Source organism: Ovis aries, chromosome 2, assembly GCF_016772045.2.
Source record: "Ovis aries strain OAR_USU_Benz2616 breed Rambouillet chromosome 2, ARS-UI_Ramb_v3.0, whole genome shotgun sequence".
Lineage (NCBI taxonomy): Eukaryota > Metazoa > Chordata > Mammalia > Artiodactyla > Bovidae > Ovis > Ovis aries.
The window spans coordinates 12,966,329-12,992,151 of record NC_056055.1 but is presented as its reverse complement, the minus strand read 5'-3'; the positions used below and the strand labels follow the sequence as shown (position 1 = coordinate 12,992,151).

Here is a 25,823-nt window from a genome sequence, read left to right as displayed (position 1 = left end):
AGAAGGAATTAGTCAGGCTGCCCTGAGCACCAGAACAGTGTTCTGCATGGAGGATAGTAGGTGCAATAGTTACTTTCTAATTAAATAAAAGGAAACTTTTACTGTTACATATATTGTAGACATGATGGATCCAGCATGAAGGGGTCTCCTTTGCTGTCATTTCTCGGTACACTGCATGTAATCTCATAACATGCTGGTAGCACCAACCACGAATCTTTTTTCCCCTCACAAAATGGCACTACTGGAAAAACATTATTTAGTAGCAAAATATATTTTAATTGAAAAATCATTTTAAGTAACTGAATAAAAATGTATACCAGGAACCTTCCAATAGACAGCAGAGTATGTACATTTTATGAGAGTGGAGCAGCATCTATTTAATATATTTTTATATAGAAAATACAGGCATATTTAAAAATGGAAACATGTAAGAAGGTATGTCACAAGAAATAACAGACTATAACACAAAATAAAAAGGTCAACCCAAAGTAACAAGTTGACTGAAATGAGACGAGACCCAGCACCGTGTTGGAAAGTCTTCATGTAAATTGTGTGATGTCCAGGACTGCCAGGAAGAGATGATCCTGCATTTCAGGAGAGCTGGTTGGTTGTGCGGTGGTTAAAACCCAGTCCTCCTTTTCCTAGAACAAAAAACAAAGATTCAACAGTAAAGAAAGGGGAACAGCTGTTTGGGGGCTGATTAAAACACAACTGAAAGTCTCAGATACCTGGCATCATCTGTGATGTGATCTGGATGGATGGGGGTCATTCCTTGAGAAAACGAAGGGACACAGAGAAAAAGTACTAACGTACACAGCACACTGGAGTTTTAGTCCTGGCTCTGTCCCTAGTTTCCTGTCTGAAAATCTGCTCATCTGTAGAACGAGGGCTTTGGACTTTGTGAACCTAAAGGTCACTTACAGAATGAACTGTCTATGGTTTTTATTGATGGCATTTGTTTAGGATCCATTTTCTGTGCACAGTCAGAGGAAACACAGTATCTTCCTTGAGGACTGAACAATTTGGGAATAATTCATCAGTAGAGGAGGGTACAGACTGAGGGACTTAATGAATGCCACAGGGCATTTCTCCACCAGCTGTCACGACGCCTGAATATTGCTCTGTCAACCAGCTAAGTCGCTTCAGTCATGTCTGACTCTGTGAGACCCTATGGACTGCAGTCTGCCAGCCTCCTCTGCCCATGGGATTTCCCCAGCAAGAATGTCGGAGTGGTTTGCCATCCCCTCCTCCAGGGGATCCTTCCAACCCAGGGATCAAACCCATATCTCTTAGGTCCCCTGCACTGGCAGTGGATTCTTTACCGTGAGCATCAGTTTTTATGTCTTTATTAAGCATGAGGGAGACAAACTTTAAGGCACTCAATCTTGTGGAAAAGAAAGAAGTAATTGTAAACATTTACTGCTTTGATTTCTCAGAAAAGCTTTCTCTCCATCCCATTTCAGGAAATTATATTCCACCTTTCTTTCATCAATGAATTGTCAGTCTCTTCCACCCTTTACCTAAAGGCATGGTAAAATTCATTTTTAGCAAAATGAATTCCACATTAGAATAATCCAACCTAGGATCACCATTGACTGATCCATGGTGGGCCCTTGAATTAATCTGGACTAATGAGTTCTTCTCCTGCAGTTTTAAGATGGGTCAGCATACTATTTCCATGGGCAGTGGGTCCTTCCACGTGAACTGAGATGCAAAGGAAAGTGCTCTGCAGCAGGACAATGGAGAAGATGTTGGAGACAGGAGATGAGATGGGAGGGGAGAGACTTTAGATGTCTTCAAGTCCTCTGTCTGTTTGCCCTCATGCTCAGCCAACGCATGTATGGGGTTCCATATGAGGTCCCATTATTGTGATAATAGATTCCTTTCTTTGCTTAAGCCACTTGGAGTTGCAATAAGAGAGTCCTAGATAATACAGGTCTCCCAGAAAAACCCATCACAGTATAAGGAAAGGCATTTGATGAGGGCTGCTGGGTCTTCTGGGTTGACTTTTTCTTGAATTTGCCATCATTTTTTAAAATTCCTTTATCAAGCTTTTGAATTAAAAAAATCTAGATTTTATTACCTTTATTAATAGCATTTTATTGTTTATAAAGTAAGTTATTTCTGGACATCCTCTGGTCAAGAAAAAGTTCCTATGGGGTAGTTGACTCTTGAACAGGGGTGAGGGGCGCTGACCCTCTGAGCAGTCAAAAATTGGTGGATGATTTTACAATCAGTTGGTCATCTGTATCTGTGGCTCCACATCCACAGATTCAGCCAACCGAAGATTGTGTAGATCTGTATTATGGATCTATTGGAAAAAAAAATCTATATATAGGTGGACTCATGCTGTTCAAACTCATTTTGTTCAAGGGTCAATTGTATTTTGAAATTAGGGAACCACACAAACTCTGAGCTTCCTTCACTTATCTGTAAGATGAAGTAGTTGAAACAAAGCTTAAAATAAGAATGTTACAAACACTTCCTGTTCCTTTTTGAGTCACTATCATTCTTATTGTTTCTATCTTTGCTTTTTCTTTTCTTTGCTCTCGTTATTTCCCCAGAAATCCTCTCCAGTTTGATTCTCATTTTCTTAAGTTCTTTCAACACTGCTCTCAGGTAAAACTATCATTTTTATGTTAGAAACTTCTAAATATACTTGTACAATCCAAATTTGTCCTTCAGGGTTCATTTTTTTTTTTCTCTCTGCAGAGATGCATATACTTGAGTTGATATGAAGAAATTCATTAGCATGAAACAGATATTTTCAATAATTAAGTTTGTATTTAAATAGATTTTTATCTTGGCAAGTTGACTTTAATAGTCCAATCAAAATTAAGTAAAAGGACATGAAAAAAGAATAACTCTTTTCAGTTAACTGAATTTTTCACTTTAAAAAATGAATATGGAAATACCCATTTTTTCAATGATTCCTATACTATAGAAGTAAATGTACATAACACAAATCTAAGTGATGTAATTATAATGATGTATATTAAAAATTTTAAATAGAGTTGTAATATTCCAACATTGCAATATTTATGAGGACAATGTTATAATATTGAAAATATTTTATCAATGGTACGATGCAGTATGTAATCAAAATGATATGGTACTGGCATAAAAAACAGACCATAGATCAATGAAACAGAATAGAGAACCCAGAAATAAATCCACATATATATGGTCACAAAAGGAGGAGAACCAGTAACAGCAGTAAACTTTGGAGTTGAAAGGACAACATGCTTGGGAGTGAAGGAAGGGATTTCCTGAGCTGAAACGGGCAAACTTCAGTCTTCCACTGTGTTTTTGCAGTATTCTATATATCATTTCCTGAATATATAAATTTAGTGCCATTAGCTAATGATCATTTCATGAGTGACAAGTCCAGCAGTACAAAATTCACAGTATTCTGTCCCTAGCCTGTCATTCTTTTTTCATTTCAGCTGCATGTTAAGTTGGAAAGATGATTTATTGATCATTCTAAAGATGTAACATTGTTTTGTGTTGGAGAAGGCAACGGTGACCCATTCCAGTCCTCTTGCCTGGAAAATCCCATGGGTGGAGGAGCCTGGTAGGCTGCAGTCCATGGGATTGCTAAGAGTCAGACACGACTGAGCGACTTCACTTTCACTTTCACTAACTTATGGTAAAATAAGTTACCATAAGTTCTTCTTTCTCCTAGGAGAAAAACATAGGCCATAGGCTCCTTGACATCAGCCTTGGTTTTTTTTTTTTTTTTAAATTCCCATCAAAGCAAAGGCAACAAAAGCAAAAATAAACAAGTGGGACCACATCAAACCCAAAGTTTCTGCACCACAAAGAAAAGCATCAGCAAAATAAAAAGACAACCTACTGAATAGAAGAAAGTATTTGCAAACCATATATCCTATGAGTTCATGTTCAAACTACATAAAGAACTTACAGCTTATATGATAAGATGCTCAGCATCACTAACCATCAGGAAATACAAATTAAAACTCAATGAGATGTCATCTGAAACCTGTTAGAATTGTTATTATCTGAAAGGCAAGAAATAACAAGCATTGTTGAAGATGTACAGAAAAGGAAATTTTGTGCACTATTAGTGGGAGTATAAATTGGTGCAGCCACTGTAGAAAGTATTATGGAGTTTCCTCAAAAGATTTAAAATAAAACTACCATGTGATCCAGCAACTCTCTGGGTATTTATCCAAAGAAAATGAAAACATTAATTGGAAAAGATGTCTGCACTCCCATGTTCATTTCGGCATTATTTACAATAGCCAAGACATGGAAACAATCTGTGCCCATCGATGAATGAGAAGATAAAGAAAATTTTCTTTATAAACCACACACACATACACCTCACAATGGAACATTATTAAGCCATAAAAAGAATGAAATCTTGTCAACTGTGACAAATGGATGGACCTTGAGGTCATTAGGCTAAGTGAAATGAGTCAGAAAGAGAAAGACAGGTACCGTATGATTTTGCTTATATGTAGAATCTAAAACAAAAACCAGAACCAAACTTACAGAGAACAGATTGGTGGTCAGCCAGAGGTAGAGGTGGGTGGGGGGCGGGGTTGGGCAAAATGGGTAAAAGGAGTCAAAAGGCACAAATTTCCAGTTATAAAATAAATAAGTCATGGGAATAGTATATATAACATGGCAATTATAATTAATAATACCATACTGCACATTTGAAAGTTGCTAAGAGCAGTAGATCTTAAAAGGTCTCATTTCAAGAAAAAAAATTTTTTATAACTACATACATGGACTTACATAGTTAACTATACTGGGTGATCACTGCACAATATGTACACACAGAAATATTGAATCACTATGTTATACTAATATACTAAACTAGTATAATGTTGTGTGGCCATTACACTTCAATAAAAAGTTTATGATATTTAAACTTTCAAACTATTTCCCCTTTATTTTGGGATAATCTTTTCTCAACTATGATATTTATCTGCTTACAAATGAGAAATCAATTGCTATAACACATTTTTACATAAATTTTCTTCTAGTCCATTAAATACTGACTATATATACTGTAAAAAATATGGACCAAAATTTTGACTTTAAAAATAAATGTTCCTTATCATCAATTTCAATATTATTTTTATTATAAATAGGGATGCAAATGAACATCAGTAAAACATATTGAGTTTATCATTTATTTGAATCCTTTCTTATGAAGGGTGCAATCTACCATTCAAGAAGGCATTAACTTGTTTAATTAACCCCTTTTTCTTTGTCAAAAAACTTCATAAATTTGCATGTCCTCATACAGAGGCTATGCTAATCCTCTAAAATTGTGTTGTTTCAATTTTAGTATTTGTGCTGTAATAAATGTGTGTTTTTGAGGAATCATTGTTTTATCTGTCAAATATTAAGTAATACTTCTTCATTTGGCTTTAGTTCAAATCTCAAAATGGATATTTCTGGATACAAAATGCTTACCTTCAAACCAGAGATATCTTCTGGCTCTTGGGGCAACTTAACTTGAATTTCAGTCTTCTCATGCTGTAGATAAACAGTAGTGTTTGGTTGTCTTACCTGGAACAGTCATGTCCTGTCCATGCTGAGAGACAATGGCATCGGTTTGGTCGTACACATTTTCCACCATTTAAGCAGGGAGACTGGCAGACAGCTGGGATGAAAAATTCATGCATTTACTTAATGAATACTAAGCAATCATGAAGATGCTCATGAAGACACGCAGAATAAGATTTGACTCTGCTTTCTGCTCCAGCTGCCACCATTCCTCATGGACTGTATCCTGCCAGTTGGCTCAATCTCACATCATAATGTGGTATCACCTCTCTCTGTACTTCCAAGTAAGAATTGATCTTTATATTTAAATCCCAGCTTAAGTTCTACCTGCATACTGAAACCTTTGCTGATAACTCCGAGTCCACTAATTTTTCTCTTCTTTAATCCTTATTTAAGTAACTAATTTGATACTGTTTTGAACTGAAAATTATTCATATGCTCAATGAGACTGTCAAGCTCTTGAGAGAGCCAGCAATGAACTCTACGACTGATGAAGTCGTTATATCAGATGTTAATTCTTAGGATGCTAGATCAGGCACATAGACTGGCTAACATAACAAATGATTCTAAAGCCCTTTGTGCTTGCTAGGAAATGTATTTCATGGCTTTTACCAACTTTAATTGGAATTACAGAGCCTGGGGTTGAGTTAAAAATGAGCTACTGATGTAACGCTGAGTGAGAACTGAGAGATTTACTATACAGTCATCTTTCTCACAGGTCCACAGTCTCAGGGTCAAACGCTTCTTCTCCATGAATCTACTTGTTAAAAAAACCTAAGGACACTAAAAATAGATGAAGACCAGCCAGTTTAACAAATCAAAGAAATAAATAAGATGCCTGTTCAGAGAAAGTTGGAAACGAGAAACATTTCAGTCTCATTATAGCTTGGAAATGCAGGCTTCCTTAGATGAAAAACTCATCTTTGGTGAGCGATAAAGAAACGTCACTTCTTTATCACTCATTCATAAAATACTGGGAAAACATCGGCAATGCAGGCACTTGATAAGCACTGAGAAAGGACAAGAATGAAAACACCAGTCTTTGCTGTTGGCGAGCTTTCTTGACAAGCAAGCCAACAAAATGCACATATTTGCAATATAACAAAAAGGAAATTATGAAATGAAGCAGGGTCAAGAAGGGCAAAAATAAAACTCAATAATCTACAACTGAGTCTCCACAACTGCTTGCTAATATTAAAAAATCACTCCTTTTCAAGAGCATAATGATTTAGCAGTAACTGACTGTACCAATAATTTTTTTTAATTATTATTTTTCACTTCTCCATGTAACAGCCTAACACCTTCCTCCTTCCTTGTAACATGGGTGATACCAATGTTCCGTTCTGGGCACCTTCTCATGCCACCTTCTGCACAGACTTCTTTTCTTTTCCTCCACAAAAGTTTTCCAGTGATGACTAATATCTATCTTCAATGTAGTGTATCTTCTGGGAAGAGACATCATCCAGTTGCCTGTCAGCCCTCTCCCTTGTATGTTCCAAACTCAGTGTGTTTTTGTGCATGCGTGCAAGCATGCTCAGTCATGTTCAACTCTTTGTGACCTCATGGACTGTAGTCTGCCAGGCTCCTCTCTGTCCCTGGAACTTTTAAGGTAAGAATAATGGAATGGGTTGCCGGTTCCTCTTTCACAGAATTTATTTTCTTAACTCCTTATCTGTACCTTCAACCTCAACTGTCCTTAGTGTTAAGTGTGTTAGTCGCTCAGTCATGCCTGACTCTTTGCAACACCATGAACCGCAGCCCTCCAGGCTCCTCTGTCCATGAGATTTTCCAGGCAAGGATACTGGAGTGGGTTGCCATTAACTTTTTATCTGTATCTTCAAACTCAGCCCGTACTTAATTAACTCCTTATCTGTACCTTCAGGGCTCTTCCTTTTGGGTTCTCTGTTTCAGTAAATGGCACCATCTTCCACTCAGAAGCCTAAACTGGAAATACCAACCTTGACTCTCCTTAGACCTTTATTTCCACAATAAATCTATAGCCAGGCAGTGCTGATTCATCTATCTTCTCTCAAATATATCCTTTTTGGTCACCATTTCTCTAGACGTCATTGAATGTGAAAGTGTTAGTCGCTCAGTCATGTCCTACTCTTTAGGGCCCTGTGGATTGTAGCCTGCCAGGCTCCTGTCTATGGGATTCTCCAGGCAAGAAGACTGGAGTGGGCTGCCCATCCCTTGTTCAGAGGATCTTCCCGACCCAGGAATCGGACCCAGGTTTCCTGCACTGCAGGTAGATTCTTTACCTCTTGCCAATTCAGGCTGGGATAAGTCTCTAACAAGTCTATTTTTAAGTCTTGTTTTCTGCCCTTTTCTGTACTGTTCCCAAAATAATTTTTCTAAAAGAAAATCTAATCACATGATTTTCCTGCTTAAGTCCCTTTAACAGCTTCTGTGGCTTAGAAGGCATAATTAAGTATGCATGGCACTTCCTAATCTGGCTCTGCCCAGCCTTATACTTCACTTCCGGTCATACCCCTCCACCGCCTCTATGGCTTCTGCTCTGGCTCTAGTTAGCTGATCAAGTTTGTGTTACACATCTATGCCTTTGTCTGGAATGAGCTCCACCTGGGGACTCCTTTTGCTCTTTCTTTGATTCTACGCTTATGAAGCCTTTTCTGAACATCTACTGGACTTTCCTGGTGGCTCAGACCATAAAAGTGCCTGTCTGCAATGCGGGATGACCCAGGTTCAATCCCTGGGCGGACGACTGAGTGACCTCACTTTACATTTGGGTGGTTTACTCATTTTACCATTGATCATGTAGAGAGTTCAATTAGCCTCCAGTCACATATTTATAGGCCATTCTACATCCCTTCTTCTTTTCTAGGCTGGATTCTGGAGAGCAAGAGCTCCTGTTTTATACCCTTTTGTATGTTTAATACCTAATGGATACAAGTGGGATCTTTGCTGAGGTAGCTGCAGCAAAACTGAATAACATAAAGACTATATGGCACATGTCAGTAACGTGCTTAATGTCAGGGAGCTAAGGAACTAAAAGAAATACAAATAAGTCAGATCAACTGAGCTTTAAATGGCATGTGTGTGTGTGTTTAGTCCCTCAGTCGTGTCTGACTCTGTGTGACCCTATAGACTTTAGCCTGCTGGGCTCTCCCCATGGGATTTTCCAGGCAAGAATATTGGAGTAGGTTGCCATTTCCTCCTCCAGTGGATCTTCCTGATTCAGGGATTGAACCTGTGTCTCCTGATCATAGATAGATTCTTTACTGTTGAGTGACCAAGGAAGATCCTTAAATGGCATGGTTCTAGCTAACTGTGTAATATCTAGAGACGGAATGTTAGGAAACAGATTTTCGTGGTAGACAGCAAGTTTAGGGATAAGAGGGAACTTGGGCAGGGCTTTGGAGGTGAGTTTGACTAGGCAGTAGCCATGTCTGCAGGGGACAAGATGTGATCGGCAGGAAGGGAAGTGAGTGCATCAGGTGTGCTGGTTCCAGTCCACGCAGCGCCTCAGGAGGCAGAATCTGGGCTGGATGTGGAGACAACAAGCAACCATCTCAGGTTCTTAAACAGGGCAAAGATATCCCCAGAGCTGTGTGTAATGGTGTTATTTTGGAAATAGAAATGTGAAGGTTAAGTAGTAGACTCTGGCAGTGATCCAAAGGAAAGGTCTTCTACTAGTTGGTGACAGTGGAGATAGAGTAGGATGCAAGAGATATGGAGTGGGAAGGAACAGAAAAGAGTGCTGATACTGGCAGATGAAGGGGGAGGGCGACTTGAGAGTGTCTCCATCTGGAAGCGTGCTGCCAACACCTACAGAGATAAGATGCCTGGGAAAGGGCAAAGCTGGTTTGCAGGTAGGTTCAATTTGGTATGCATGAGAAATATAGATAAATATCAAGGTTGGGGCTCCCCTGCTGGCTCAGTGATAAAGAATCCACCTGCCAATGCAGGAGACATGGGTTCCACCCCTGATGCGGGAAGATCCCACGTGCCTAGGGGCAGCTAAGTCCGTGTGCCACAACTACTGAGCCATGCTTCAGAGCCTGGGAGCTGCAACTACTGAAGCCCAAGTGGACCACTAGAGCCTGTGGTCTGCAACAAGAGAAGCCACTTCACTGAGAAGCTGGAGCAGCACAACTAGAGTAGCCCCCGCTTGCGGCAACTAGAGGAAGGCCCGCACAGTGACAAAGACCCAGCATAGCAAAATAATAAACACACACACATACAAAAAAAAAAAAATCAAAGTTGATTTGTGATAAAGAAATACCAAACGTTACTTTAAGACTTTCAAATACCTCTTGCTCTAGCCCTACTTTTTCTATTATTTTTATTTCATTTTGTTTTTCCCAATTTTTCTTGAGGTATTTCAAATTGGTTCCTCTCCTCTATAACCAACAGAGTCATAACCAATGTAAGGCATTAAAGGAATCTAAAAGTTGTCTGTGTTTTCCATAAAAAGTTTAAACAATGAGTGAGAACATGGGATGGCGATATCAGATTTTAAGGGGTGTTACAGGCCGCAATTCATGGGGTTGCAAAGAGTCAGACACGACTGAGCAACTGAACTGAACAGGCTTCTTTGAGACTTTAGTGAAAGTTATGAGCCCACTTATACAGCAAGAAACATACTTATCAAACTTTTAATATAAGAGTGAAATGTCATGGGTTCCTATAGCACCCAAAGCTCATCTATGGTACTCTAAAATAACAAGGTTTACAACAGAGCACTAGTGATAATACAATCAGGAGTCAACCACTGTACCATTTCATTTGAAGTCTGCCTTTTCTCTGATAAAAATAAAAATGGAGAAATGCAAAAAAAAAAAGTTTCAAATAAAAGCTTCAAATTTAGCCTCTAGTATTACATTTTTCCTTTCCTACACTCATGGATGGCTTACTTTCGGCTTTATGTGGGGTGGCTGCCCATCTGATTTTGGGTTTTTGCAACTTTGACTCCCATTTCCCTGATTTGCTTCTTAATAGCCCCTCTCATCCCCCCAAACCTCCCAGTTTGGAGGCTAAATTATATAGTCACTTGAGCCTTAGAGTTCGTGACAAGCTCTGGTGTCAGTTGGCCTGCTCTGTTTTACAATTAACCTCACTAGGAAGTGGTATAATTATTATTTACAAGAGGAATAGTAAGGGTTAGAGTTAACGCAAAATAAATACAGTGAGTTCTATGCTTTTAACAGTTGCCTGACAATTAGGACATTAAAAAGGTAAAAAAAAATCTATCATTTTAGACTGTGGGATTATTTAGACAATTACTGAAAAACCTGTCATATGCGGGCACTATGCTAGCTACTGAGAATATAAAGATCACAACTATCCCTGCCCACCAGTGGCATATAATCTAGTGAGGGCAGGGAAAGATCAAAATCAAGCAGTTAGATAGCAAAGTATAGCGGATAGGCAGGTATTTGAGCATGGGTAGCTCTGAGGACATGTCTATCACCAATTAAATCAATAACAGTTTGTTACTGTCTTCCACGATAAGGAACCATCTCTTGTTATTTCACTTTAACTTCAATTGCATTTATTTAGAGCCTGTTCTTTCTAAATAGTTACTGTGAATTTAGTGATTTAGCTTCATAGAGATTTAAATAAATATTCTTCTGAACTTCTACATTATGTTTTGTCTATATTCTGCAACACAGAGCAAATGACATGAAGAAGGCTGACCAATGAGTTAACTCAGATGCTCTTATTTGTCATACAACCCTGAGAGGTGTCTCTGAGGTAGACATAGGTTGAGCATTGAGACCACCATTCAAGGGACCATCTTGAGGAATTCGTGAGAAACCCTGATACCCTTTTGTTTTACTGCCACCTCTGAATCTGAGTCACACTTATCGGTGTTCTCTACGGTTTCATGGAGTCCAGGCACCAAGAAAACCAACTATGACAGGACGCCTACCTGTATGACAGCGGGACCCTGTCCAGCCAGGTGAGCAGTCACATTGATAAGGGGCCACACAACGACCGCCGTTCAGACACGGAAGAATGCAGATCGCTAGAAAGGAGATCAAAAAGGACTGGATCAAAACCCACACACTCAGACATGATCGAGTGTTCAAAAGATATTTTCCGGGAGGAGTAAAACCTTAGATGACCCACTAGATAACCTTCCCGTATATGCTGTGTTTATTAATCAGTATTATTGGGAAAACACAATCCAGAAAGTCAATCTGGACCCTTAGCTTCGTGTAGCCTCGTGACTCCAATGCCAAATGCACTGTTTCCAAGAGGAGACACCGAAATCGATGCCTGCTAAGTGCTTTGCTTTCTCTTCACAAAATAAGCAGAATGTTTTTCATTCATTATCGTTTCAAATTTCCATTACAAATTACATAAAATGCTCTCAGAGGGTTTGGCTGCCTTGAGGTTCTCTTCTTGGCTGTAATTAAATATGAAAATGGCAGTCAGATAAGCTCTTCCATGGGCTGATGTGGGCAACACTTTAGTAGCTGCTATCCTTTATTTCCTTGGAGCTGAGGTCTAACGGTGACTGAATCTGGCCTCCCTGATATTCTCCATGGCGATCATTTCTCCTACTAGAAATCACTGAGCTCTGTAAAGAGGTGTTATCTGTTTAAAAGAAGTGAGACTGTTTACTGACTTGGTATTCAAAGCATTGTTCTCAAGACCGAAACATTGACACAGGACTTAGTTGGAAACGCAGAATCTCAGGTCCTGTCTTGGATCTACCGAATCAGAACCTGCACTGACCCTCTCCCAGGTTGTCTGCAAGCACAGGAAAGCCCAGGAGGCCCTCATCTAATGCACTGCAGGCACATGTTCAGCGAACTAAGCCAGGCCTGTCACAATCCTTGGCGTTCTAGCAGGTCACACGTGGAAGCCCTAAGTAGGAAGGCAGGACTGGGGAGAAGAAGGAAAAATTCTCTTCTTTCTGAATGACACTGGCTTTGGTGAGCTATTAGCAGCCTAAACTGATTTCCACTGTATATTTTCCTTTCTAGATTAGTTGAAATACTTACACTTTAAAAAGTTTCCGAATTTCTAATAAAATGTCTGGCCTTAGGAAAAACTGTTATAGACCAATGGCCATGATATCAATGACTCAATGAGATTAATAGATGCCCAATAATTTTATCCACGTGTAAAAATATTTTTAAAGATTTTGAAACAAAGTATGGTTTAGACATTAAAAAAATTAAAGCCACTTTTTCACATTCTCCTGGAAACTCAAATTTAAATATATTTTTTCCTGAGGACTGAAATTCTATATTAAAGTATCAAGCATTATATAGCTACTGGAGTACCAATTACTTTTTTTAATTGGAAAGAGCTACCCTTAATGAATGATGGGCTCCCTATCTTACCTGTAAAGTACAATTTTATGCAATGCCATGAATTTATACTAACTGTAGCAAGAAGCAGCATAGAAGATAAATGGACTTGAGATAAAGGGAGACCAAGGCTGGGAAACTCTTTATTATAAGCTCCTTCCCAAGAAGGTTCCTGGAAATCTGTGCCAGTAGGCAGGTAGAGACGGCCTTAGATGGATCTTGATAACTATATTTTCAAGGTCTGTAATATTCTAGATCTTCTGCAACTAAATGACATACATAGATCAGCTCTCAGCCCTTTGTCTGGTCTGTTACGGGATTTAAGCAAGAAAATTCCTGCCACCAGTAAAGCCAGTTCCTAGTAACACCCCTAAGTTGGCAGCTTCCAGGCAAACCATCGGAACTCAAAGTAAAATCTCAGGACACAATTTGTAAGATATAAGGACAGACTCACGCTCTTCACAGAGGCGACCCATCCAGCCATCTGGACAGGAACAAGCATTTGGGCGCTGGCAGATCCCTCCATTCTGACATGGGAATCGACAGACAGCTGGAAAACAAGCAAGATGGATCATAAGTCTAGGGAATTCAGGAAGGCAAGGCTGGTTGTCAGAAAATAGGATTGATCATTTACATTTCAGAGTATTTCCTTGAATCAAGTCTTAAGGAAGAGAAACGAAACCCAGTTTCAAGATTTGGCTCGGGATGAATGTGAGGGGCTCAGGAGGGACATAAACAAGTTTGGGTAGTTCTGAGATTATAACTATCAAACGTTTTAGTAGTTTGGGGATTCAGGGCAAAAGAGAACAAAGTGGTTTATATAAAAGATTGTCTTCGTTGATCTGGACCAGGGGAAATGCCTTTCTAGGAGATTTGAAAATTCCCTTAAAGGAAGCCTTTGATGGCTAATAGCTCTCTGGTGATGCCAGTGTTCCCCATTCTCTTAAAGAAGTGAAGACGCAAACAAGTAAACAGACACACAACTCTCACTTGACTTCTGACTTTAAGTGACACTTGAGCTACTTCTTGAGGAGGTAGCTCCTTAGCACCCCTCTCGAGAGGAGTCTGCATATTTTCTTACAACCTATGAGCTAACAGGCACATGAAAAGATGCTCATTATCACCAGGTATTAGAAAAATGCAAATCAAAACTCTAATGAGGTATCATATTGGTCAGAATGACCATCATCAAAAAGTCTAAAATAATAAATGCTAGAGAGGGTGTGGAGAAAAGGAAACCCTCCTATCTTGGTGGTAGGAATGTAAACAGACACAGCCACAATAGAGAACAATGTGGAAGCTCCTTAAAAGATTTAAAAATTTACTATATTAGTCACGATATGATCCCATATGGGGCCTCATTCCTTATGGGGCACAGGGGTCTGCTAAGGATGGCTGGTTAGAACTGGTATCTGTACTGAAACACCTGAGTGTTCAGGAGGTTGACCTCATGACCCAGTCATGACACAGCCCTGCCTAGCGACTGGAGAACACTCCTAAGATCTGGAGAGAAGACTTGCTTAAGGAGCCATGTACTCAGGAAGGGGCCAGGTACTGGACCAAAGGTCTATGTGCAAGCTTTCAAAACTCCAACTTGTAAAGTTAAGGAAAGTAACACACATGATAAGAGAAAACTGAAAGCCAAGGAAAGATAAAATAGCATGCCTACTAGCTGTTGGCCATATCAGGCTTCCATATACATTTTCCTACAGCTTCACTAGTAACTAACCATTCAAATATCTCCTTACCTCTGCAGACAGGAGGTGATGTCCAGGTTCCATTCTCTAGGCAAACACTCCTCAGGGAACCCTCCAACATATATCCACTGTAACAGGAGTAGGTGATCATATCCCCATACTGATAATGTACGCCTCGGGCAATTGCATTCTCTACGTGAGTTGGTGGACCACATGAGATTTCTATAGGAAAATAAACAAACAAAAAATAAGCTTTCAATACTAACTCAGCCAGTGGAGAGGAGAGAGCATAGTCTCACTTCTAGGACTTAAAGAAGAAAGATAAAATACACAAAGGTAACCTTTTTAACTACATTAAATCTAAAAGACACCAGAAACTAAAAGCATCTCCTGCTGCTCTGTAGAAAAATTAGATGTACAAGATCAAAGGTTTTGCCTTCTGATTAATATGTTGAAGCTGAGGTATTTTATACTCAAGGCACGAAGTCTTGTCTTCTTATACCTCGCCAAAGAGATATAAGAATTTCAATGCAGGATGCTTAGCTTATCAGATAAGAAGAGAAGTGGATGCGGATTATTTACAGCCTATCACTTTAAAGATCACGATCTGCAGGAATACAGATTCCATCATGGCTGTTTTATCAGTGCCTAGAACAGTGCCTGGGGCAATGGGCTCTCAATAAATATTTGAAAAATGAGTAAAGGAATAAATATTGTCTCTAACCTAAAGATAACTCCACTTACACAGCTTGACGGGGTTTATGAAATTCAAGCTTTCACATTAGTTTCCCTCTTTTCAAGACTATAAGCAGTGACCCTCTTCTTTTGGAATATGTAAGACTGAAGGATAATTCTCTCTTTTAAACGTGCATGCTTTGAATATTTAAATAAAAATGTTTATAACTAATTTTGCTTTGGGAATTTTATGGGGATAAATTAGATAACTAGAGATGTTCTGCAGTGCATCATACAACAAGGGCTGGATTGGAGCCAGGACGCTCATCAGTTTCCATTTTGTACAAGGCTAACTTTTAGATGAGTTTTCATGAACTGGCTTTTAAAAGGCCACTTTCTGGCCATAATACCACTTAAAAACTTGCCAGAGGCCATGATCAAATTTTTGGATTCTTCTAAATTTTCTTTTCCTTCTAAGGTAGTTAAAAACATTAATTCAATCAGTCACATATCAAATACACATGTATTCATGCCTTACTGTGTATAAGAAACTGGAAAGAAATAAATGAAGAAAATGCTGTACCTTTGCTCAAACAAATGGGTAAAGACAGACAAAGAAATACAGTCATATAATTTAAAAACAGCTGTCTTAGAGGCCTGGTTACCATACTACAGAAAATTGAGGTCAGTGTAACTTATTATGCTTAGGGGATTGTCAGTGACAGTGGTCTTTGGACTAGGCTGTTAAACTTGAGTGAATCAGAGGACTATGGCTCCCAGGTTAGAGGAACAGTAGGTAGAGAGACAACAGTGAGCTGCTGGTTGGTTTACAGAAGTGGTTATCAAAGCAGAGATTTCAGGCCACCTATGTGGGAATCAGCTTGGATTCTTATTAAAAATGCAAACTTCTGGGCTTTCTGGCTTATGAATCTGTATCTTACATACTCTCTCCAGGAGATTCTCATGTCCACTGAATTTTAATCGCTGATTTGTACTGATAAATAGCAGGATGAGGTGAAAAAGATGAGGAAGGTGGCTAATTCAGTCTCAGGAAGGATATTTGTTCTAAGCCACAGACCTCCTGTCTAATAGAAAATGCAAAAGAAGGACTTCGGATAACAAACAACTGTGGAAACTGTCTCCTCTCCTAGGCAACCCCTGATCTTCCCAAGAATATTGAGGAGTAATTAAGCATGCACTGAAAGGACATTTGTAATAAAGGCATGTCCCTCCTTGCTGTTGCTTCCGGTGCTCTGAGTAGTAAGTCTCTGGGAGCCAAGACCAATGTGAGGATATGCGGGTAGAATCAGGCCACTTGGCTCACTTTAGTTCAGGCTGATGGCTTTAAAGTAGCCTAGACAGTCTGGCTTATACATATTTAGTTCTTCTCACTTAACTGGGGGTAGATTTCATCAGGATTTGGGAACCAAATCCCCAGCTAAAAGTATGATAAACACTTTCTTGGAAGAAAATAAAAACTCTAACATTGCAGTAGGCTGCTGGTGGAAAATTCAGGGGTTTGGGGTTATTTTACGCTATCAGGAGATAGCATTATCATAAATACATATCAATTCATTAATTTTTTAAAAACAAACCTATAAGATAGGAATTTCTGGTGCTATTTACAGATGAGAACTCCAAAATTAAAGAAGTTAGGGCATCAGCATAAGTCGAGGACTAGGACATTTTGAGGATAGAATACAAACCCAGGAGTGTAGGATATTGGGCAGGGAAGATGCATCACATGTGTTAAGATGTATCAAGAGTTCTAAAAAAATGAACGAAATAATGCCATTATTATTAATAAATAATGAAATAATGCCATGAATGAAAGAATGCCATTCGCAGCAACTTGCGATTATCATACTAAGTGAAGTAAGTCAGACAAAGACAAATATCATATGATATTGCTTATATATGGAATCTAAAAAAGGGTGTAAATGAACAAAACAGAAAGACTCACAGACACAGAAAACAATTTTACAGTCATTAAAGGGAAAGGAGTTGTTCAATTGCTAATTGTGTCTGACTCTTTGCAATCCCATGGACTGTAGCACACCAGGTTTCCCTGTTCTTTACTATCTCCTGGCATTTGCTCAAACTCATGTCCATTGATTGGTGATGCCATCCAACCATCTTACCCTCTGTCACCCCCTTCTCCTCCTGCCTTAAATCTTTCCCAGCATCAGTGTCTTTTCCAATGAGTTGGCTCTTTGCATCAGCTGGTCAAAGTATTGAGCTTCAGCATCAGTCCTTTCAATGAATATTCAGGACTGCTTTCCTTTGGATTGATTGGTTTGATCTCCTTGCTGTCCAAGGGAATCTCAAGAGTCTTATTCAGCACCACACTTGGAAAGCATTATTTCTTTGGCACTCAGCTTTCTTTATAGTCCAGCTCTCACATCCATACATGACTATTGGAAAAGCTGTAGCTTTGACTATATGGACCTTTGTTGATAAAAGGGCATCTCTGCTTTCTCATATGCTATCGAGGTCTGTCATAGCTTTTCCTCCAAGGCGCAAGTGTCTTTTTATTTCATGGCTGCAGTTACTGTCCTCAGTGATTTTGGAGCCCAAGAAGATAAAATCTGCTCCCATTTCCATTTTTTCTCCATTTGCAATGAAGTGATGGGAGCAGATGCCATGATCTTAGTTTTTTGAATGTTGAGTTCTAAGTCAGCTTTTTCAATCTCCTCTTTCACAATCACCAAGAAGCCCTTTAATTGCTCACTTTCTGCTATTAGAGTGGTATCATCTGCATATCTGAGGTTGTTGATAGTTCTCCTGGCAATCCTGATTCCAGCTTATGATTCATCCATCCCAACGTTTCACATGACGTACTCTGCATATGAATAAGCAGGGTGACAGTATACAGCACTGACGTACTCCTTTTCCTACTTTGAACTAGTTCGTGTTCCATGTCCAGTTCTAACTGTTGCTTCTTGACCTGCACACAAGGTTTCTCAGGAGGTAAGTAAGGTGGTGTTCAATAATTCTCATCTTTTTAATAATCTTCCACAGTTTGTTGTGATCCACACAGTCAAAGGCTTTAGTGTAGTCAATGAAGCAGATGTTTTTCTGGAATTCTCTTGCTTTTTGTATGATCCAGCGAAAGCTGGCAATTTGATCTCTGGTTCCTCTGCCTTTTCTAAATCCAGCTTGTACATCTGGAAGTTTTCAGTTTACATACTGTTGAAGCCTAGCTTAAAGGATTTTGAAAATTACCTTGCTAGCATGTGAGATGAGTGCAACTGTATAGTAGTTTGAATATTCTTGGGCATTGCCTTTCTTTGGGATTGGAATGAAAACTGACCTTTTCCAGTCCTGTGGCCACTGATGGGTTTTCCAAATTGGCTGACATATTGAGTGCAGCACTTTAACAGCATTGTCTTTTAGGATTTTAAACAGCTCAGCTGGAATTTCATTATCTCCACTAGCTTTTTCATAGTAATGCTTCCTAAGGCCCACTTGACTTCACACTCCAGGATGTCTGGCTCTAGGTGAATGACCACACCACTGTGGTTATCCAGGTCAAGACAGGGTTAATCAAGGTTATCCAAGTCATTAAGGGAAAGGAGGGGGAGGGATAAATTAGGAGTTTGGGATTGACAGATACACAGAAATATATATATATATAAAATAGCATAGTGAGCTGTAATCAATATTTTGTAATAACTTATAATAGAAAATAATTTGAAAAAGATTATATACAGATACATGTAGCTGAATCACTTTGCTGTCCACCTGAAACTAGCAACACTGTAAATCTAGTATACATCAGTAAAAGAAAAAATAAAACAGCAAATGCTTATGTATATTAAAATATTTTTAAAAAGCACAAAGACATGTCAAGAGTTGTCACAAGGCTGCAAGAGATGCTGCCAGACTGTTATGTATCAGCACGGTGCTAGCCCACAGGTTCTCCAGTTGTGTTTTTAGGACCAGCAGTATTGCCATCAGCAACACCTGGGAAATTGTTAAAAATGCAAATTCTCAGGCCTCACTCCAGACCTACTGAGTCAGATACTCTAAGGTGGGCCCTGTTTGTACCATGCCTGCTAGGTGGTTCTGATATCTGCTCAAGTTGGAGAACTACTGTGAAATAAATTTTCTATTCCGAAGCCTATTAATGGGTAGTCTAGAGACTCAACAATGTGGAGAAAAATACGTATTTTAGATTTAACATCCTGCCCATTCCTAGAAAAGTGTGATTTGAAAATCTATTCAAGTGAATCCTGGCCAGGCAGGTTTTAGCCTAGTCCTGATAAGTGTCTCTTTATGTTTGGATTTCAAATTAAATTAAAAAAAGTTTTTTTAAATAGCAACACAGAAGTTGATGACCATAAGACAGAGACCTAAATATTTACATATAAGTTACTTGATTGAAAATAATCTCAGGAAGATGAGAAAATTTCATTTCCCACTAAGTAAATTCACTGGCTCCCACGTGTTCACTTACTTTCACATTTGGCACTTGTCTGCGTCCACGTCTCGTCAGGGTTGCACGTGATAGTACTCTGGCCCCGGAGCAGGAAGCCTTCCCTACACTTGATAGACACGTTTTGATCGACATAGAACTCCTTTTCAGAAAGCACAGCATTCTCAGGGATCACAAATGGGACAGGGCATGGATTTGCTGTTAAAAAGAAAAGAAAATGTTTACTGATATTGTCTCTCCTAGTTCATTTCTTTGAAGGCAGAGTATGAACTCTGCCTGAGTTGAGTTCCCAGTGATGATACTATGAGGCTTCAAAATATAGAACTTCAAACATTAAATAGACTTATTTTGCATCCCCATGAAATTATTTGTCAGGATAAAATAGGTAAGATCTGAAAACATCAAGCTATTCAACCACTAATGCATGGTCCTAAAATTCTATGATGGCAAATTAAATGCTCGTTCACAACTGCAGCCCTTCACCAGTGAAACCAAAGCTGTGCTGGAAACCAAGGAGTATATCAAACATCCCCTTCATGTTTGAAGACTATTAAGAACGTGGGATGAACGCTTCCTACTGCCCCTGCACTTTCTTTTACTGAACATCCTTCAGAAGATGAGCCAGAGAAAAGTCAGACATTTCTCAGAGAGCTGAATATAACTTTAGACCACACTACTCAATCAGAGCATCAGAACTTAAATTATAGAGTTTCCCAGGCTTTTTGGTAAAAATGGACTCATTTTTCTACGGGTCTGAAGGAAAAACAGGAAGTGTCGCTTTTAGTGTAAGAGTGTGATGCGCATACAACACCGATTTCACACAATTTCAGGTTTTCTAATTTTCAATGGGCACAAAAAAAGTCTTTTGTGTGTAAGAAGGGTGTCAGCTGAATTTCAAAGCTTTGATTAATGTGTTGTAATACTTTAAACAATAGCTAGAGTTTTCTCAATTTATACCTTGCTTGGGAATATTGTTTTCATTTCAGTGGCTATAGCTAATTATCTTCATACACTATATTTATGTTTACTTTATTATATTAATATTGAACATTAAATATATTTTCTTTCATCACTCCTATCACATGTAATTCATTATACATTTATGTCAAATTTTTAAAATTAAGTTGCATTTTCTGTGAATGTTTTTAGACTTGTACTCATCCAAGGAATCTTATGAAAGCTGATTCTCAGACAGGCTATTTTATATAATTCAGTTGATTCTTAAAACATCCCATAGTATTCGGCTTGGATATGCACAGATTTCTTTCTCTGGGCCAATCTCACTTATCAATGGAGTTTCTACTATGTTTTAGACAGCCAGGGAACTGATTCTGATTTAAACCCCTCCTATGGTCAACACACACGTTTGCAGAGAGGAACAGGGTGGCTCCAAGTCCCATTTTCTGTGCAGGAAGCCTCGGGCGCCCCTTCAAGGCTGTAGCCTCTGTTGCAGGAATATATCACGCTGGGCCCAGTGGTACTGTTTTCAACTTCAGCTTTCCCATTCAGAAACTCAAGTGGAGCTTCACACATGATCTCTAAGAAGAAAAAGCAAAGCCTCATCTTAAATCTCCCAACCCTCTTCTTTATACAGGGAATTTATATCACTTATTTGATAATTTAGAAATAAAAAACCACAGAGAATAACAGGATTCACATAGAGTGTTCTATTACTATCTTGCATTCCAGAATAGAAGCTATACAAACCATTATCATTGTAGCTTGAATTAAACCTGCTGCAAAAAGGAAACAATCCCCTCACCAACCCCAGAAAGAAAGAAAGAAACTGAAATAGCTCAGTCATGTCAGACTCTTTGCGACTCTTTGATTTTCCAGGCAAGAGTACTGGAGTAGGTTGCCATTTCCTTCTCCAGGGAATCTTCCCAACCCAGGGATCAAACCCAGGTCTCCCACATTGCAGGCAGACGCTTTACCCTCTGAGCCACCAGGGAAGCCCCCACCACAGCAGTTTCCTATTTCAGACATGTTTCCTTTTCGTTCCCCTCTTCCCTCCTCTGTACATACATTCACTTTTGATCATGCACTGTTTGATCACGAACAACTGAAACAAAAAAAATGCTATTATTTGGAATGCTCATTGATGTGAACATTGAGATGTTACTCAATGTTTATGTATGTCTTTCTATATACACACACACAGAGCTCCCTTTTAGAGCTACAAAGTCATACTCTCCACTGAACATTAGCCATAAAATATTGTTTAAAAGACTTAAGATTCCTATTGCATACAAAATCAGCTCATTAATCTACATTCAAAACAAAGTGAACAAAACTCAGGTACCCCAAGTCCTAGTATAGGCTTGCCACTAACTTCATTTCTGATACTGGGCAGGTCACATCCCTTCCCCCAGTTCATTCTTTCTCATTGGTTAATAGAAGCGGGTAGACTAGGTTATCCAAGAAGTCTCTTCTGGTTTGAAAATCTGATAACTACTCCAGAATTATTAAGAGAAAAAAAATTTTAAACTTGCCATTTGACTGGTTAGTAACTATTGCATTTAAGTACATTGCTTTTTGGCAGAGGAATCATATGAGCCATATCCTAGGAACTGAGTCACTTGAATTCACCCACATCCTGCTAAATAAACTTGGCTGTCCTCATACAATGAATTAATGCAAAATTCCAGCAAAAATGTGAATATTCATTTGTTGGACAGATGTGTCAATGTTATGAAGATGTCAGTTTTACCCACTACTGTTACCAAGGAAACAGCTCTAAGTTTTCTAGATTATCATTATTTCGGGGGAAACCCACAGAAAGAAGGCAAGTAAACTCAGTAATTAGTTTTGAAACAAAATGTTTGCCATTCTAGAGTCAGCAATCTTGTGTTCTGTTCCAATCTAATCATTAATCTCTACCACAGTTTTTCAGTGTTATATTATTTCAGTGCCTGTGAGCAAAAGCCCATAAAAGGTTCTTTTACAGTTCATGGAGTCAAATTTTGTTTTTAATTATGGAAACAACTTGCAAAGAAAATGTGGCCACATTATTATTCTGTGTCCTTAGTATCGTTTGGGGACCAAGAGTCATTTGACTTACTTTTGCATGTCGCCACCTCTCCAGTCCACTGTCCATTCTCCTGACACACCCGTTCTCTGTTCCCCTGTGGATCAATAAAAACTGTCACTGACAAGACGATAAATGATGATAAATGATGATAAATGACGATAAAAGATGATAATGAAAAAATACGAGTGCAAAGTCAACTCCGCTGGAACCGGAAATCCTTGGCATTGGGATGCTAAATGAGTTCATTAAATAAATATAGCTTAAGAAGTGGATTTAGACTTTCAAAAATGTTTTCATCAAATTACCTCAAAATTCATATTCTGGCTGACCAGTGTAATTCAGGTACAGACACTGTTTCACTTTCTGCTTAAATGACAACTAATTATAACCAGCAGCAAAGACCGATGTAGAATGTGTCCGAAATGTCTGAGAGGTCTATTTGCTGAGGATTTTTAAAATTATTTTGAATTGAGTTTATTTTTCAGTATCTGAGAGGTACAGCAAAGAAGTGAATTTATTTATATATACCCTTGGACTTGAACTAGGTCAAGATATCTTATTGAGATCAGGATTGAATTTTTTGACAATGTAACTTATCCATTGTATCTAAACTTACCCTATTAAGGGCCCAAGCAAGTAAAATTTTAAATATTTTGAGCAAAAATCTTTCTAAAAATTTACATCCCTGCCTTCTGAAATAAGGGTAAAAATAATATAAACTTGTTGAAACATCATTTATAGTTGTTATCCTCGATGGACTTTTGATATATTTTCCTATATCTCACAGACCTTTGGCGTGGGATGGGAGGGTAGGGTAGGGGGAAGGGGGAGGATATCAGCTATTTACCCCTCAGAGTTACTATATGCTGAGCTAGGCTAAGATTACTGGGTTTTTATTTCTGGATACAATTTTCAGTCCTCTTTTTCTGTGGTTTATCTTTGCTTGTTTCTAATGATATTGTCTCTAATGATCTTGTTTCTAATGTTTCTAATGATAACCTTTTCCTATGTTTTAAATTCCTAATTTGCTATGGAACAATTAATAAGATAAATAAAATTCTGTAACATTCTGGGTTTTAAGTAGTGTGTTAAGGGGCTTGGCTTTAAGTATATGAACTGCACCCATGGATTCTGTGTGATGGTTTTTCAATCCTCAGAGCTCTTTGGATACACATTCTTGGAGGTGGTTCTAAATTAGCAATATGTCTGAAAAGGAGCTATCACCTCTACTTTGATTTTTATCTGCTTAACTGTTGTCTTTCATCCTTAATCCTCTACTACTCAAAGGTATTTTCTTCCGAGTTTACTGACAAAGCTTCCCCTACAAAAACTCCACTGACATCTATGGAAGGATACTCACTTGACCTTCCAAAAAATAACTGAACCAAAAAAAAATAAATGTTTTTAAAAATATATATTATTTTCTTCTTATTGAAAAAGTAATATGTGTTGATTATAGAAGGCTTAAAAAATATGAAAGAGAAGTAAAAAGTTTTCTAGAATTCTTCATCCAGAGATAAACCCTGTTAATATCTGCTGTACTTTTCCTGTGCTTATATACTTACATATGCAAAGGAAAATATACATTGTATTTTGTGAACTATTTATTAATTTTGAGGAAGTATATGACAAACTATTGAAGTCAGCTCCCTATTTGGGTATTCCAGAGTGGACTACACTCAAGTAGTTAATTTAAGCCAACAGTATTTTTCTCACTAATTTTTTTCCTTTGTTAATATTTTCCATAATAAATACTCTGTTTCAATCATGTCAATTTTTGTTCCAATAAAATTCTATTTTCTGTAGCTATTGCTGTAAAAAGAAAATCACACACTATCTGTTGTCTCCCTTCTTAGTAAGTTGCAAATTTTACTATTTATTATTTTATGACTTATTACTTACTTCCCCCTCTCTCTTTCTCTCTCTATTCCTTTACATATCTTGCTTTGATAATTAAGCTGGAGTTTTAGATCCAGATCAGCATCAAGTTACTATTTTTGACATAATGTATCTGCTTAATCAACAATTAACTTAACTATATTAATTTTTAGCATCATAGAAACCACTTTACTGCTGATTAATAGCAATTTTAGAACATGATTATCTCATTTTTTTGTTCTTTGATTTATTCCTCAGTTGCCTGTAGGGATTTATATTTCGAGACGATCGCATGTGTAGCGATATTTGGGGGATTTAGATGTCTCAAAAAGGTTGGTAATCCTTATATAAAAATGATAACATTTACAGAGTAGAAAAACTGACCATGATTTACATTAGTTGTCTTAATTGCTTTGTCTGACTTTGGTAATCATATGAATACTAGGGGTAATGACAATTACTACCCTCTATTGAGCTCAGACATTGTATAAAGTGTAGTGCTTGCCACTTCCTTTTATCGCTAATCCTTGCAGTAACTTTGCAAAGGTGGTTATCATGTACTGCAGACAGGATGAAACAGAGGCTCAGAGAGGTTCCCTAGCATCTTTACATCCAGCAAAAGCAGAGAGCCTGCAACAGAGGTCTGCTGGGACTAAGTCCCTATTCTTTCCCAGCCACTCACCTTTGGTACTGGGGGAACTTGTTAAGAAAGGCAAAAATTCAAAAGTTCTTTTTATGGTAAGACTTTTCCCCTAATGGTATGTTTTTCCATTGAGAGGCATAATGTCTGGCTCCATTATTATTATTACTATTTTTGACATCAGTAGCCATGCTGATGAAAACCTAAATCCATTAATTCATAAGAGTTGCAAATTCTGAGGTTTGAATTCTATCGTTATTGACTGGAGTTCATCTACTATTTGGTTATCGAGTCTTTCAGTTGGGGTCCTCTGGTAGCTCAGCTGGTAAAGAATCTGCCTGCAATGCAGGAGACCTGGGTTCTATCCGTGGGTTGGGAAGATCCCCTGGAGAAGGGAAAGGCTACTCACTCCAGTATTCTGGCCTGGAGAATTCCAGGGACTGTATAGTTCATGGGGTCTCAAAGAGTCATCCAGTTAGCCTTGAAAAGATATTTTCCTCCTTTTGTTGTACTTTCAAAATAATGAATTTGCCCATGGGAATCCCCTAGAAGTTACCAAATAATCTTTCAGTATCATTATGAGTCTGTCATTCATGACATATTTGATGTGGCCATTAAAGTTATTACC

General features: G+C 38.4%; 1 protein-coding gene across 3 annotated transcripts in view; it reads right to left on the bottom strand.

Moving 5' to 3' along the window:
- Positions 1 to 255: 255 nt before the first annotated feature.
- The window catches only part of SVEP1 (sushi, von Willebrand factor type A, EGF and pentraxin domain containing 1), a 203,104-nt gene continuing 177,536 nt past the window's right edge, over positions 256 to 25,823 (bottom strand). The window contains exons 41-48 of one of the 3 annotated variants that reach the window (XM_012113658.4): positions 22,708 to 22,771; positions 21,011 to 21,184; positions 19,668 to 19,844; positions 14,585 to 14,755; positions 13,291 to 13,386; positions 11,444 to 11,539; positions 5,551 to 5,644; positions 256 to 641 (exon numbers count right to left, since the gene is read on the bottom strand). In XM_012113658.4, the coding sequence (XP_011969048.3) occupies positions 620 to 641; positions 5,551 to 5,644; positions 11,444 to 11,539; positions 13,291 to 13,386; positions 14,585 to 14,755; positions 19,668 to 19,844; positions 21,011 to 21,184; positions 22,708 to 22,771 (894 nt within the window). In that variant the 3' untranslated portion in view covers positions 256 to 619. Of the gene's footprint in view, positions 642 to 5,550; positions 5,645 to 11,443; positions 11,540 to 13,290; positions 13,387 to 14,584; positions 14,756 to 19,667; positions 19,845 to 21,010; positions 21,185 to 21,292; positions 21,709 to 22,707; positions 22,772 to 25,823 lie in introns of those variants that run through there. The other 2 variants (XR_006058565.2, XM_060408928.1) reach the window with 2 other exon arrangements.